At 37.1% G+C, this 16,322-nt stretch overlaps 3 protein-coding genes across 3 annotated transcripts; 2 read left to right on the top strand and 1 right to left on the bottom strand.

Moving 5' to 3' along the window:
• Positions 1-1,438: 1,438 nt before the first annotated feature.
• Positions 1,439-3,574, top strand: LOC107779646 (pentatricopeptide repeat-containing protein At2g13600-like). Its single transcript, XM_016600103.2, has one exon. The coding sequence runs from the start codon at positions 1,527-1,529 to the stop codon at positions 3,330-3,332; it is 1,806 nt and encodes a 601-aa protein (XP_016455589.1). The 5' UTR covers positions 1,439-1,526; the 3' UTR covers positions 3,333-3,574.
• Positions 3,575-4,698: 1,124 nt separating this feature from the next.
• On the top strand, positions 4,699-6,212 carry LOC107779647 (E3 ubiquitin-protein ligase RING1-like). Its single transcript, XM_016600104.2, has one exon. It carries the CDS (start codon positions 4,856-4,858, stop codon positions 6,044-6,046), a length of 1,191 nt encoding a protein of 396 aa, XP_016455590.1. The 5' UTR covers positions 4,699-4,855; the 3' UTR covers positions 6,047-6,212.
• A 3,476-nt stretch (positions 6,213-9,688) lies between these two features.
• Positions 9,689-16,176, bottom strand: LOC107779648 (dolichyl-diphosphooligosaccharide--protein glycosyltransferase subunit STT3B). The gene is made up of 7 exons (XM_016600105.2): positions 15,569-16,176; positions 14,459-14,972; positions 13,474-14,010; positions 11,795-12,249; positions 11,390-11,512; positions 11,091-11,150; positions 9,689-10,129 (listed from the first exon to the last, which is right to left on the bottom strand). The coding sequence occupies exons 1-7, from the start codon at positions 15,925-15,927 to the stop codon at positions 10,000-10,002; spliced, it is 2,178 nt and encodes a 725-aa protein (XP_016455591.1). The 5' UTR covers positions 15,928-16,176; the 3' UTR covers positions 9,689-9,999.
• Positions 16,177-16,322: the final 146 nt, after the last annotated feature.

Genomic DNA, 16,322 nt, shown 5'->3' with positions numbered 1-16,322 from the left:
AGGCACGAAAAGTGGAAAGAGTCTTTTCCAGCATGTCCTCATCATTCATAAGTTCCCCACATAATTTTAGTTCGGAAATTATCCTATATACAGCAGAATTATATTCACTTATGGTTTTATAATCTTGTAGTCGTAAGTGCATTCACTCACGACGAGTTCTTGGCAATAACGTGGCCTTTAGGTGGTCATATCGTTCCTTCAAACTAGTCCACAATTGAAATGGATCTTTCAAGGTTAAATATTCACTTTTTAACCCTTCATCGAGATGATGGCGAAGGAAAATCATGGCTTTCGCCTTATCGTGACTTGATACTTCATTTTCTTCTTTAATAATGTCACCAAGACCTTTAGCGTCAAGGTGAATTTCAGCATCAAGTACCCATGTCAAATAGTTATTCCAAGAGATGTCAAGTGCAATAAATTCAAGCTTTGACAAATTCGACATAGTGAAAACTATCATAGAAATAAGGGAATTAGAAAGACAAGAATTATTATCAATTCAGTGCAATACATAATCGCGTATTAATATTCTATATGTAAAATTATCAAACAAATAATTATGTGCAGTGCGATGATAAATTAGTGTTTAATATTACCCACAAAAATTTTAGACATGTAAGTATATTTTCATAGAATAAATAAGTTGAATTAATATGTACTAGTATAATTTTGTTCTACTTAGAATACGTTTCAATAAGCTAAGTAGGCATAAAACTAGATGATATCAATTCTGACAAGTTTCAACATTCAATACGATTCATCTAATAGTTCAGTCGTTAATTTTAAAGTCATTAATTAGTTTGTACACTTAGGTGATAAATTTATTAAAGACACATTTAAACCTTTCAAAAATTTTGCAAGAATTCCTTCTAAATGCATATTCTATTAGAATATTTGGATGTGGGCTTAATTAGTCTAATTATTGTAATTCAATTTTAATACTTATTTATTTATGTGTAGGATTAAACTTCTTCGTAGTTTATATAATGAAATAACAATTTAACCGAAACTTATTGTTTTCATACCAATGCAATTATTATAATCATATTCAAAACAAGTTATGCATATGGTAATTAAATTGCTGGTTAAAGAAGATCCTAATAGAAACGTTATAAACATAGGAATGTATACCTGAATCGGAAAAGAAACTGACTACCTCTTTTAGGAAGAAGATAAAATTCGGATGAAGGAGATAACCTCAGTTGGTTAGAACTTCGTGTTGATAACATATTAAGAAATGAGAGCACAATAGAATAATATACTAGACAAAATATATATGAGGGGGAATGATTTTGTTATTTCTTTTATTGGTGTGTTCGGTCAAAAGTTCCTTATTTATAAATATACAAATACAGTCAAAGGTTATAAGTTAATATATTTTTTAATTAAGTACATGAATACAAAGTACGATTAAAGTTAAATGCACTGACGAATGCATTCCCGTCACTCACATGTATACATCTCACATGCATACATCTCATTTATAACAGAAGAAGAAGAAGCTATATGAACCCAAAAAAGCGCATATGCTTATTTCTAAACTCAGAAAGCTCACAACTTTACATGAAACACGAATTAGTATCCATAATAATGAACCGTCTTTCTCTACATTTACATCAAAGAAAAACTACAGATCGCTTGTCACTATGTCATTCACATGGGACAAGAACCAGGAGGAGGAGGAGAGCAAGTATTCAAATATACTGCGTCAATGTGTGAAGACATCAAAATTGGATAACGCGAAAGCCATTCACGCGAAACTACTGAAAAACTCAGGCAGCGTGTCTTCGCTATACTTGCACAACCATCTTTTAAATGCTTATATGAAATGTGGGGACACGGTGAATGGACTCAAACTGTTTGATGAAATGCCTCAGAAAAATGTAGTATCTTGGACTGCCCTCATTGCTGGCTTTGTGCAGAAGGGATATCCTATTGAAGCTTTCTCTTTGTTTACCCGTATGCACCAGAGTGGAACGAAGCCTAATGAGTTCACTTTTGTGAGCGCTCTCCATGCTTGCTCGTTTGAGGATAGATTAAACTTGACTCATGCATACCAAGTTTACGGACTAATCACAAGACTTGGGTTTGAGTCTAATGTTTACTTAGTGAATGCTTTTTTGACAGCTTTGATAAGGCACGGTAGATTAGGTGAAGCATTGAAGGTTTTTGATTGGTGTTTAAATAAAGATATTGTGACTTGGAATGCGATGCTAGGTGGCTGCATGCAATCTTGTTGCTCGGAGGTGCCAAGGCTTTGGTACAGGATGATCAGGGAAGGACTTGTACCAGATAACTTCAGTTTTGCTAGTGTTCTTACTGGGTTGGCGGAGCTTTTGGATCTTGATTTGGGCATCCAAGTTCATGGCCAACTTGTTAAGTCTGGTCATGGAAGTGAAATGTGTGTAGGGAACTCTTTGGTGGATATGTATTTGAAAAATCGAAGCTTGGCTGAGGGTTTCAAAGCATTCGAGGAGATCCCTTTAAAAGACGTTTGTTCCTGGACGCAGATGGCAGCAGGGTGTTTGAACTGTGACGAGCCAATTGAAGCTCTCAGGGTCATTGGAGAAATGAGAAGGGCAGGAGTGATGCCGAATAAGTTTACTCTAGCAACTGCTTTTAGTTCATGTGCCAATACAGTGTCTTTCCAAGAAGGGGAGAAAGTTCATGGCTTGCGGATCAAACTTGGGGATGACATTGATGTCTGTGTAGATAATGCAATGCTTGACATGTACGTGAAATGTGGTTGCATGGATGGTGCATTCATGGCTTTTCGATCAATGGGTGAACACACTACTGTTTCATGGACCACTATGATTATGGGTTATGCGCAAAATGGATATCCCAAAAAAGCTCTTGAAACTTTCAATCAGATGAGGGAGGATGGGGCAGATCCTAACTATATTACCTTCATATGTGTGATTTATGCTTGCAGCCAAGGAGGACTTATTGACGAGGGATGGAAGTATTTCACTTCAATGAGTCATGACTATGGTATTCTCCCTGGAGAAGATCACTACGCTTGTATGGTTAACCTCCTCGGACGTGCTGGCCGCATTAGAGAAGCTGAGAAATTAATCTTAAGCATGCCATTTCAACCAGGTTTGTTGGTCTGGCAAACCTTGCTTGGAGCATCTCGGCTTCATGGGGATATGGAAGCTGCAAAACGAGCAGCAGAACGAGCATTACAAGTCGACAGAGTCGATCCTTCAATCTACGTGTTACTGTCCAACACATTTGCTGGTCTGCAGAACTGGGATGGTGTTGGAACTTTGCGGGAACTGATGCAAAGTAGGGATGTCAAGAAAGTGCCTGGCTCTAGTTGGCTTTAAGTAAAAATATGGACTGTTGTGTTCTTATATTGTTAATGAATGCAATCTAGATTGAGTTCTTTTTCAAAGGGTCCACTCTTTTTTATACCAGAATTAGGAATTCACGTGAATTCTGCAACTTTGCTTAGAAAGCAATGCCAACTTATCCAACCTCTTGGCTCTTGGGTTCATTTTCGTGCACTATGATTAATTTCTCTATTTTCTAACTCTGTGTATATGAAAAGCTTCCTCCTTATTTCAATTGAAAAAACTTACCATTTTACTTTCTATTTTTCTCCTAAAATTTCTCAGCTTCACTTTTTTGAACTTCTAGAGAGGCTTGATTCAATTAAAACAAAAACTTCACCTTGTTGCACTCCTCCTAAGGACCCGTTTGGCCATGAGTTTTGCCAAAATAAATTTGGGATTTATTTGGCAAACACATGTGTGTTTGGCCATAGATTTTGCCCACATTTTGGCAAAATCCCAAATCCAAAATCCCAAAATCACCTCAATTGCTGATTTTGGGCCAAAACATGACCGTTACATTTTTTAAAAATTTTAAATATTACCCTAAACTTTTATAGTTTGTAAAAGAGCCCACATTTATTACGACCAACTAAATATTTGATGAATATGCTCCCTTATCAGCTCAATCCTTTGTGCATCTTACTTTTGCTTCTGATTTGTAGGTTAAATGGCTTTCTGAATACTCATATCAGTTAACTTTTTCTTTTTGATTAGGAGTCGTAATTCTCTAATGGGATTTCATTATAATTAATGATTTATATAGTTCATTATAAAAATGATAATTTTGTACCAAATTTATTTATGTTCAGGACTATGGTTTGTGATAATGGTACTATTGGGTATTTGTGATAGTTTTTAGAACTTGTGGGGTATAAGTCATGTTTCATATTTTTTCAAATAAAAAGTGAAATATGTTTTGAAAAATCATGTCCAAACACATTTTCATCTTCAAACCAAACTTCACCCAAATCAGATTTTTCAAAATAAATTTGGGAATCTATGGTCAAACGCTAGCTTAGTTTAACTAGTTGTTGGTTTGAGACAATTTGAAGGAAATATATAGATGATGGACTATTTCATTTGTAGGTAATAACATTTTGACAAAAGGACACTTGCCTGAACTGGAGGGATCTTAATTAATTAAATTAAACAAATCAATTACAATTGCGCCTAATTAGATGCCATGTGTATGTGTATGTATATTAAACCTGCGAACATTCTTATACAGCAACTTACCTGGGACTCGGAAGTTGTAGTCTCCCTTATCACCGACCCCACACGAAAATCTCCACCTATCCAAGAGCGAGTACTCAATTAGCCCATCAGCTATTTATACTCGCAATTGCAATTTCACGCGCCCCTCTTTCTCCTCTTTTCATCGATTTCTCAAATTCCCCTAACTTCTCTCTCTCACATCGATTTTCTCTTCTTCTCTCTCTAAATTTCAGTTTCCCTTCGTTTCTTCTTTCTTCTTTCTTCTCTCTTTCTCCATATCCATATATAGACCCAAAAAAATGTCGTCGCCCGGAACCTTTGGTAGCGGTGGTGGGGGAGGCGGTGCTACCGGCAATCAACCGCAGAATTATCACTGCTACCAATGTGAACAGACAGTCACCATTACGCCATCGCCAAACTCCGAACTCACATGCCCTAATTGCAACGGTACGTTTCTAGAAGAATCCGAAACCGCTCCACCACCTTCTAACCCTAATAATCCCGATAATTTTCCCTTCTTCTCCGCCGCCACTACCGATGACCTTCCCTTCGGCGGCGGTGGCTTTCCGATTGCTTTCTCCTCCAGTGCCGCTTCCCCTGCCGGCGGTGCCGTCGCTTTGGATGATCTCTCCGCGCTACTCAGCGGTATCTCTGGTGGTGCCGCCTTCCCCAGTCGATCCCCCAATCAATTCGATCCATTCGCTTTCCTCAACAACTATGTGAGTACTATGAGGGCCGGTGGTGCTAATATTCAGTTAATCTTTGAGAACCATCCTGGCGGTGGCGGTGGTGGTGGTGAGTTTAGGTTTCCGGGGAATTTCGGTGACTATTTCCATGGGCCTGGGCTTGAACAATTGATCCAACAGCTTGCGGAGAATGATCCAAACCGTTACGGTGCACCTCCAGCTGCGAAATCGGCTGTTGCTGGGCTTCCGGATATTAAGATCACAGTGGAGTTGTTGGATTCTGATTCATCTCAATGTGCTGTTTGTAAAGATACTTTTGAACTCGGTGAGGAAGCGAAGCAGATGCCTTGCAAACATATATACCACAAGGACTGTATATTGCCATGGCTGGAGTTGCACAATTCTTGCCCCGTTTGTCGCTATGAATTGCCCACCGATGATCCTGATTATGAGAATAGGAGAACATCACAACAGCAGAATGCAAATTCGAATGCCAATAATAGTAGCAATAACAATACCAACAACAACAATAATACTGGTTGGGTATTGGGGGGTTCAGAAGGTGGTGGGGAAAATCAGGAGAATTCTCATACACCTAGGACAGTTGACGGGAGGCTTAGGATACCATTACAATGGCTTTTCAGGGGACTTGGATCACCTGCTGAGACGAGCAATAGTGGAGGAGCGAGCGGCAATGATACTAACAATAGAAACAACGACAACAACCGTACGAGCAACAATGCTCGTGGTGAGGAGTCAAATCCAGGTTCTGGAGGGCAAGCACGGCAGGAGGATCTCGATTAATTAAAGTATGGAACAGAGTTATGAGGTTGTATGTCCATATTTGTTACATTAAGTTTTGTGTATGCTAGTATCTGAGAATTACAGGTGCCCCATCCTTGTAATATATGGGAATTTCGGGAAATAATGTTTTTGATTGTTTGAGTTGTTGATCATTTGTTTTAAGTTAGCCTCGGAGTCTGTGTTTTATCGAGTTAGTTAATTTGCTTTTGTTTGGTGTATACGAACTGATGGGGATCGTGCACATTACATATGACACAAGGTCTCAAAAAGAAGAAAAATGGATAGGGTCAATAACATGAATATATATGTTTTGAGGAGGGTGTTAGATGTAACTGTGGTTAAACTAGATCTTTCACATTTCAAACCACAACCTTGAATATCAGTTTGGTTTGGCTGTAGCCCCTTATTGTTTTGTATCTTTGAGTGGTGAACTGCCAACAAACCACGCTTTCTATTTTATTTTGGATATTTTTCACTCGGAGTAAGCTCCTGGCTTACCTCTATCACACTCAAAATCCCTGCTGCTTCTGTTGACATAGTGTACGTATAGCTGGCTCCCTGTGATGATGGATCCATTCTCTTGTAAACTGAAGGAAACAGGAATGACAAGTTGTTAACAAGGAGGGTATGGATTCATGTGTTAATTTGGTTTAATTCTTAGCAGGCCAAGTGAACCTTTTTAGTCTTCAGCTTGTATATAGTATCTATCTTAGTTGCTAGGTCCTTGTTAAAAGCATTCTGTACCTATTTATAGTGAAATCAGTGACTGTTTTTCACTGTATTACTGTTACGTTTTTAAACAAGTATAGTCAATAAACATCTAAATTCAAGAATGAGCAGTGCCTTATGCCCTCGCTAAAGGAGGTAAAGTGTCTAGGGTCTAGGACAGATGTCCTACTGAACAGAATGTGTATGTTGAGTCAAATATGTTATTCAACACTTAACTTGGCTGACATTTATCATTCCTTGACTTAATGATTTGGTGCCTTTACTTTGTGATGATTATTTTTGTTATTTTCGTCAGCTTGTTTTTCAAGAGGTAGGTTGTGTGTATCTCTTTGCTACCATCTCTCATACTCCCTCTAGAATAAAGTCTCTCAAAGGGTCTCATACTGATGTTATTTTTGTTCCGTGCTGTGTATTGTTCATTCATTAGAATAGTGTAACTGCATTTTGATTTGTTCAGATTCATGGATTATCCTGTAACGTGGCTTAGGATTAATTTCAGTCGTTTGCCATCATGTTATTCTAGACCTTCCCATAATAATATTTAGACGTACTACGGACAAGTTCTAATCCAATTTTGTCCTAAAGCACGTATACAGTTGTTTTTACCAGGTTCTTACTCTTATAAGCAGCTTTCTCATGTCATGTCATGACTTAGTTCTTGCATAAACAGGATTGAAGAGGAGGGGAAGTTGGTGGAAATGCAATTGTCTGCACTTCATTAAGTTTTTTACATGACTATATGGGAATGTTTGCATGGACTGCGTTGTGAATCAGCAATGTGTATCATTGTAGTTCCTGGCTGAGGTTAATTAGGTGACAGTCGTTTATGTGTTGTCCTTATTTCAGTATGGCAGATTGGCAAGAACAAGAACTTTTGATATTAGAGGAATTATTTCAGCTGAGGATTAAGCATACCCTTAAGAATACATGTAAGACGTTCAATCCTCAAAGTCCTTGTCAAAATGTCTTCCACTCCCCAAGAGGCAAGGAAAATTCATATCACTTGATTAGTAGTTGGGAAACTTTTAAGAAAAGGCAATCTGCTAATTTAAGAGCTTTTGTCGTCGGTCTCGATAGACGATAGGGAATAGTCCAATCTTTACCATTAACTCTAAAATGCTCTACAAGTTATGGGTCAAAGGTAGCTAGATAGCAGCACTAGTATTTTATACAACTCAACTACTCAAGGGATGACAAATTCTGTCGTTATCTGCAGTATTAATCAAACCTATAGGCTATAGCTGTAGCTTAGAAGAAAGAAAGCAAGAGATTTGTGTAGTGATGGTTGGAGGATATAGGAGGCATATAAATTGATTAATTACAGTAGTAGCTTTTTAAATAACACATCACGTGGAATATGTCTAATCATTTTGCTTTCCGACTTCCCACTTTAGACAACATATTTGTTCAAAAATTATAGTATCTTACTTTTGAAGCCATAAAATAAGATATAATGTCTGCGGTAATAGAGTCAGAATCAAATCAAAAGTTTTTGCCCTGCTACCAATTACCAAAACTTAAACGAACCTTCGATTCGGCTTCTAAAATAGTGAGCGTGAGTGATTATTGACTTCTGTAAATTTTGAAGTTTATTTAGCCCCATTCTAGAAAACGTTTGCAAAATTAAGTAGCATTTGGAACTCAAACATGAAAACTTATAAGAATTTTCAAATGTAATTTTTATGGTTTATGCAAATGCTAAAAAAATTAATTTTTGGCTAATGCGGAATTAGTGTTTGGGAACTCACGTATTTTCTTAAATTTAACCTTAACTAATATATTTGTGGTTATTTTAATGAAGCATAGTAGACCTTGTAAGTTTTTAATTAGTCAGTAATTTTATTTGCCAAAATATTCAATCATCTTATTTAATGGGATCTTCTTTATCACGACTTCATGCTCATTACGTTATCCATCGTGTTGCCAAACCAACTGAAGTTATGGTTGTTTGGAGTGCAAGTGGATGATAATATACTATTTACTACATGTAAATAAAGAAGAAATAAACTTTGTACATGTTATTTCGGTTGTGACTTAATTTTCCTAAGTTGATCTCATGTCTAGTGTTTTCTTTAATCAAAAAACTGTCACCTATTGCTTCATAAAGTTAAGACCATCTGCCGTTCTGTTCAGTAAGTCATCATACAAAGTTACAAATCAATCAATACACTTACCTCCATCTATTTACCTCTAAAAATGTGACAAAAAGTGGTTCTAATACAGCATGGGGCATTCACTTGATATTCCGACAGAGTAGTCATATGACTTTCCGAATCGTAAAAGTTTTCCTCTCCGGCTAGAACGTGACCTAGTTATGTGACTAACTAGGTGATGTGAAGTTGAAGGGAAAAAAAAACAGTAGTAAAAATTTATCCACACTCAATATTGATGGCAAATCAATATATGCATAATATGTATTTGAAAATAATTTTTTATCATGCAACTAATATAAATTTTTACCTCGTCAAATTACTCAACGATGATAAGTTAATATGATTTGGTACAAATAAGTACAGGTAAATATTTACCCAAGTTCCCTGGTCCAATTGAGCTTTTCCCCCTATGTGAAAAATGATTATAGCATATATTGCTTCTTTGCTTTCTTTCTTTCCTTTTTTTTTTTTTTAAATAAGATAATTTTTCGTAATGAAAAACTGTCTCGCTGTAGAAATATCAATTGCTTTACAATATAAGGGCAAGATATATAGTTCCTTGGAAACTAAACAAAGGTTGGGGACATTTTCTGCCGGACAAGTTTCACGTATTACTTCCAAATCAGCTCACCACTAATGTCAATCTTTGATCCCTTTCCACTTAATTTTGGAAAGAAGAGACCAAAGTAGCCAACTAACGAGGTAATTAGTAGTCACAAAGTAAGTTTCAAATCTCAATGCCGTATACCAAATAGATGAATTAACATTATCCCATTCTCAAGTTTCCTTAAACCATAAATGAATTACCATTATCCCATTCTCAAGTTCCTTCAACCACGAAAGATTTAAAAGAAACTAGACTTACAGAAGTAATACACTAGGTCATATTAGTGAAAAGAAGTTACTACAAAATCTGCCCCAAAAAAAAAAATCCCAGGCAACTTGAGCCATAAATTTTCACCCCAAAATAGAAGATGAAACAAAGCAGTAATCTATATCTATCTAATGCTTTCAAAAATTGAGATCCTCATTACAGCTAATCCCACAGTGGTGATAGAAAGGAGATCCAGTTTACCACCTGTTCTTGGGCGGTTTGACTTTATAAATTCGCACTATCCAATTAGAAGTCGTGTACGCCTCTTCCAAGTATTCAAGCTTGATGTCCTTGTTCCCTATTTCAACTCCCCTAGCTCTATCATATCTGGACCATAAAGAGACATAGGAAAGACATCAGTAAATCACTTCAAAGGATTCCAATAATGTCTGTAGATCTACAATTCATCACTTAAGCCACAACACTTCCAACACCGATTTGCCAAGTATTAAAACACATGCATCGTTTCTGGAAACCAATTAAATTCCAAAAATGCCTCGATAGCTATTCTCAATTGCAAAATCATTTTTTTTTTTGTCATTTGCATATACACGCATATGAAAGCGTCTAAAATGTTTCCGAGCTTCAGTGATACTCTTTTTGATAACCAAGAAATCCCCGAGGACCAGGTGGCACAAGACTCAAATAGGTGGATAATGGGTCCGCCCCTCTATCCCTCTCCAATTAAATATTAGGCTTTTGTCTGTGGTAGGGTTCGAACTTGTGATGTATGTCAAACCCACATATCACACGATGTGCTCTTACAAATGATTTTTCAAACACAATTTTTCTAAGAAAACTATTTTTTTTAAAATACCAAATCTATATCTGACAAAACAAAACCTACAAAAGACATAAGAATCTCACTGAAAACAGCAAATTTATAAATTCATGTTAACCCCTGTCAAAAGTTTTCCGTGCCTTCAGCAAAGGAGCCAAGAATTGGATCTCACAAAGGGGAAAATAAATATTCAAGCAGCTTTTGTTCACCCATTTGTTCAACCAAAATTTATTTTATGTGCGTCTTTTCTCATCCCCACCCTACTGCTTGTTCCAAAAGCAGGAAAAGGGGGGCCAAATGAGAATTAGAGGGTGTTTGGATTGGCTTTTAAGCTGGTCAAATCAGCTTTTAAACTCTTCAGTCAAAAAGTGCTTAAAATAAGTTAAAAACTGCTTAAAACAAGCCAAAAGCAATAGACTAATGAAGGGACTAAAATATCCATCACAAAACCAGTAAGTGTAATGATGCTTCTAATAATCACGAGGAATACTGAGGCTAGTAACTTACCCAGGAGGCTTGCCATATTCTGTAGTCAGCTCCCCAAAGCGATAATAAGATAGCTTGTACCTAATCATGAAACATCAGTTGTATAAAATCACTCTATGCGTGCAAGACAAAAGAAGAGATTTGATAGTATAGCGGCATGAACAATGACCCAAAAAAAATTGAACAAAAAAAACTTCAGAACCAAAATACTTTTAAAAGTTTCCAATAAAATGTGGTAAGCTGTCCTGACAGGACCAAAATACTGTTGGACAAGGAAGAACCAACATGCACAATGAGTCACGAGATTAAAGGGAACTCACATTAGACAGTTCAACATCTTAGGGGCAGCACCTTTATCAACACGATACTCGCCATTAACAAGGTAATCTGGTTCTTTGATGACAGGAAAAACTCCACCACCTATTCTCACCATCCACAAGAATCTAGCATGAAAAGGATGAGTGCAACCAAATTAGAATGAAGTCACAAGATTCAACCAACATTAAGAAAGAAAACGAGGAGAGATGAAATCAGCATATTCAGATACGTGAATATTTGATAAGACATTTTATATGCTTACACAGGATAAAAAAGAAATGTGAAAAGAATCTCATGTAAGCCTGATATTAACAGGGAATAGTATTTTTAGGATTAATTAAAGAAAATAAGATGCAACGTGAGGAGAAAATTAGCAACCGTGCTTTTTAAATCAACAAACTCCTTACTTGTTTATGTCATCCGATGAATACCCAGTTACACCACCAAACACAACCAATACATAATCCACATCCAGTGATCTCATTATCTCATATGCTTCATCCTCATAAGATGACATCGCTCGTCCAACTGTAGCTATATGTGTGTTGTTCCAGGTATTATTATCTACAATGACAGTCCTGTTTCCCATGGCAGTGATCTGATAACCATAATCCCACCAAGACATCACCTTAGCATCCGAAGGAGTGTTCTGCCTCAGCCAAAAATATGCTTCACGGTAGTCATCGAAGATAACCCTATTCCCATGGGCACCCCTTGCAGCTAGGACAATGGAGGGGGATGAGTATGCCTCTGACGTCACCCAGGTACAATGGATTGCATATCTAGTCAGCAAATAGAAAGCACCAACAAGCAATGCAATTGCTCCATTTCTTTGGTAGGGCAAAGATTGATCAAGCGCACCCTGTTTTAGACACAATCATTTATAAAGCAAGTTACCTATTGGCTACAGTGGGAAAATAGTTCCAGAACACAATTGTGGTGAAATATGCCATAACTACAGAACCTCTTTTATAAGCAGCACCAAGTTGGCGAATTGTTTTACAATATCACTTCATTTCGAAAGAAAATGAAGGAATTGATAAGTTGAATCATACACTAAAAACAGTTAATTGCACGCACAAACATTAAATGACATTTCCCTTCACCACTCATTTACTAATACCAAGGATAAAGAATACTTTGGCAAATATATAATTCTACTTTTTAATTCATTTTCCATAACCTTTTTAGTATAAGCAATTCAACATAGCGTATACAAATTTTGAATTCCAGCCTCACCCCATCTTCCATACCAATCAGCAGTTAGTTCACGCACTGAACACTTTTCAGGAAAAAAAGCAAGGAGAATCGTCACACCAAGAATAACCGAATCAGCCCCGACAATGAGGACCAATAACGGTAATATGGCTTGCTTCTAGGGTAAAAAAGAAAAAGATAACTTTGTCAAAGAGTTGGTATGCGTAACACGTGGAGTAAAACTTTTTTACACTTAGTTGCTCCACATTATTGGATCAGACAATAGCCCAAACCCTAAGAGGGATTTGCACAGAAGCAGACAACAGCAGAGCTAAAGTAGGTCAAAATCAAAATAACTGGCTAATGTTTACTAAAATTTATGAAATTTACTCCTCACTAGTCACTAGATATCAATTTAGTTGCTTGCACATATTAAAACCTCCTGGAACATACACACATTATGCAAGGAAGTTAAATTACTAGACATTGTCTGTCATACCATTTTAGAGAATTTAAGTTAAGAGATTAATCCCCCAACAAAAAAGAGAAAGAAAGAAAGTGACTAATATTTCTGTGAAGGCAGCTTGTTTCAAACTTGAAGTTGAAGCAAAAACATCAAAGCTTAGCAGTTGTGCTTGTCAAATGACTCCAAATACAACAGATATCTTCGTTTCTCTATTTGTTTGTTGGATCACTTTAAAAGTGGTCAAACTATACGACATCATTTTCCAATCAAGTTGTGCTTGTTAAATGACTCCTAAACTATTTAACACACCAAAGTTTCCATTCCTGATTAATTTAACTAGCTGCTTGTTAAGAAGATATAGGCTCATCGCGTAACTTGAAGTACAACGAAAAATTACAAATAAATCATATTTCGTCATGCTACCTTTGAGGAAGTCTTTGCACTAGTTGTTCCTTTACCGGAGCCAACTTGAGTAGGTTTAGTTTTTGTCCTCACCAACTGACTTAAATTCTTGATAGTTGCTGAGACAGCAATAGCACTGATGAGGCATACTGCAGGTGTGGCAACAAGAATCAATCGAACCATGACTCCAGCGAAGTACATGCTGGTGAGACCGTACATCACGATAAATACAGTAGCATCTGACAGTCGTTTGAAGCAGAAATACAGACCCGCAGGGAAAAGGATTAGCAATATATGGAAATCAAACATGAAAGATGACCATGCGGTTGGCTGATGCTCAGAAACAGAAGCAATAATGGGAATGTGGTCTTTCGCATAAGTTGGATCCAGAAGTGAGTAAAACCGACCAGTCCATGGAGAGATATAACCGGAAGCAGTGCCAACTCCAAGAGCAATGGCACCCACACTTATAGCACAAGTCAATGTTATCCTTAAGAAAGCTTGAAACAACTTCTGATCATTCAGTAGATGCTTTACCCAATCCAAGAAATAAAACACCTGCAAGAAGATTAACACTTGGTATTTAAAACCAGCTGTACCCTTTCTCACACAGCATCAGCAAAATGCTAACAGCAATTATCAGTCATGAGCGAAGAAAAAAAACAGAACAGGTTGAAGAAGCTAAAATGTCCTGCGAGACAAGTGTCTATCCTCCAGATTAGATTCTTATTCTTATGAAGAAAAAATTAAACAATGGACAGAGGAAAAAAAAACTACAAGCTGAGGAGAAGAAATTCTCCCGAAGGAGTTAAATAAAACAATACGAACTCCCGTCAAGGACCCCAGAAAACCTTAGGAGTTGTATCCTTAAAAGCGCATAAAGCTACGGACTACATAGGAAAACATGAATGACTACTTTGCAATGATATAAAACCATATAAAAGAAACATGATTCACTTATATTTATCTGTTTCCATCGGAATAGCAGAAGGGACATAAAGAATACCTGCATCAAGAAAAACACTCCCATTGCTGCCATATGTTCTCCGGACTGTACATGCTGAAAACCCACAAAACGAATTTGCATGGCTAGCAACATTCCTAAAATGTACATGCAGTTGTAAGCAACATATAGCCTCATTGAATATCTCCCAGTAACCAAGAGTACCAGCACATACAGTGGGATTAGATTAATGATAAAGATATAACCACCCCAAGCTGAAACCATGTAGAAGTACCCAAAAGCTGAGGCCAGAGACCAAGCAAGTGAACCTCCTTTCACTGCCTTAACGAATAAATAGAAAGTAAGCAACAGAGCAAATATTGCAACCGCCTCATTGTCATATGATCCAGCCACCGACCTTGAGATGTAGCCAGGGCAGATAGCAATCAATGCTGCAGCCACAAGCCCGGCACCCGAATCCCATAACTCTTTCCCAAAGAAGTAAGCAACAAGGGTTGTGTTGGAAGCAAAGAACGGCGCTGTGAGCACACAAACCTCACGAATATGGACAGCAAACCTGGGAAAGAATGTCATATTTTTAGCTCACAAAGAAGACGGTGGAATTTTTTTCTTTATCTTCACAAACTTAACAAAAATCTCCAGATTTTCAAAACAACTACTACTACTACTACTACGCCACAGTCCCAAACAAGTCGGGGTCGCCCATATGTTTACTCACTGAACACGTTACTCCATTTAAACTCATCTCATGCCAATATTACACAAATACAAATAAAAAGTATTAGAAGGTCTGTAGATTCTCTAAACATATAAACTCTGACACAAAAGTAGTATACTCAAAATTTGGCTAATTTAGCAAAGATCGCCATTTGCACTCTCAATTTGAAACTTAAAGGTAAGTAATCTTTAATTATGATTAAACTTTGCTCTCTATGTCTCATTCTCAATAAAATAATCTGTCTCTCAGCGACTCATCATTCAATTTTACGTTTCCTAAATTTATCTAAATAGTTTTTGGTCCATATATAATTATCCGTAATCCTCACACAGTGCTTCCTCTTTCACATTTTTCTTAAAGAATTACACCGATAAGTCCTCACATTAAAGTTCGCTTTTGGTAATAAAATGCAGAATATTAACAAAAAGCGATACCTGAGGAATCTCAGTATCCAGTAGATGAAGGCAGCAGTGACCATAAGGCCTGGGTAAAGCGTACCACCAATGATACGTCCAAGTGGATACCAACTCTCCGAGTCAAACCAGTTCCAGAACTCGTAAAAACCTTTCTGAGTCAAGTACAAAGTCGTTCTGTAATTGAAATAGGGATCAAATTCGTGGATCATGCTCTCGTATCTTAGCACACTGAATAGCCGAGTGATAAATGCCAAAATGTAGACGAGGCATAGGATCGAAATCCGAATCAGTAGCTCCTGTTGCTTCGTTTTCAGCTTTAGCGATTTGAGTGAGAACAGTGACTGTGGTGATGAGAGCAGATCCGTTGCTTTCTCCATTTTCGCTACAATTTCTGATTAGATCTACTGCTGAATTGAACTGAAATTGAAAAGACTCAGATTTTTTTTATTCTAAATGATCTAGATTTGGGTTGATTTTTACTCCATTTAAGAGTTTTTTTGGGTTATGAAGCGCAAACCCTACTGAAACGTTACTCGTATTACTGTATGAATCATTGAGGGATCCGCAGATCAAGTATCGAGTCTGAGGAATCGACAACGTTGGGAAAAAAATGACATAAAGAGGACTTTTACGAGGTATTTAGTCAATGGGCTTATATTGAGCTTAATCTTCTCTTTAGGCCCAATTGCCATTTCCAAAAGGGATTTTGGCACGGTGTGACAACTATCCACATAATTAGCAGAAAAAAAGCCATAGTTATAAATATTGGCAC

The sequence above is a fragment of the Nicotiana tabacum genome, chromosome 4, assembly GCF_000715075.1.
Source record: "Nicotiana tabacum cultivar K326 chromosome 4, ASM71507v2, whole genome shotgun sequence".
Lineage (NCBI taxonomy): Eukaryota > Viridiplantae > Streptophyta > Magnoliopsida > Solanales > Solanaceae > Nicotiana > Nicotiana tabacum.
The sequence above is the reverse complement of the archived record's forward strand: the minus strand, read 5'-3'. Positions and strand labels throughout refer to the sequence as shown.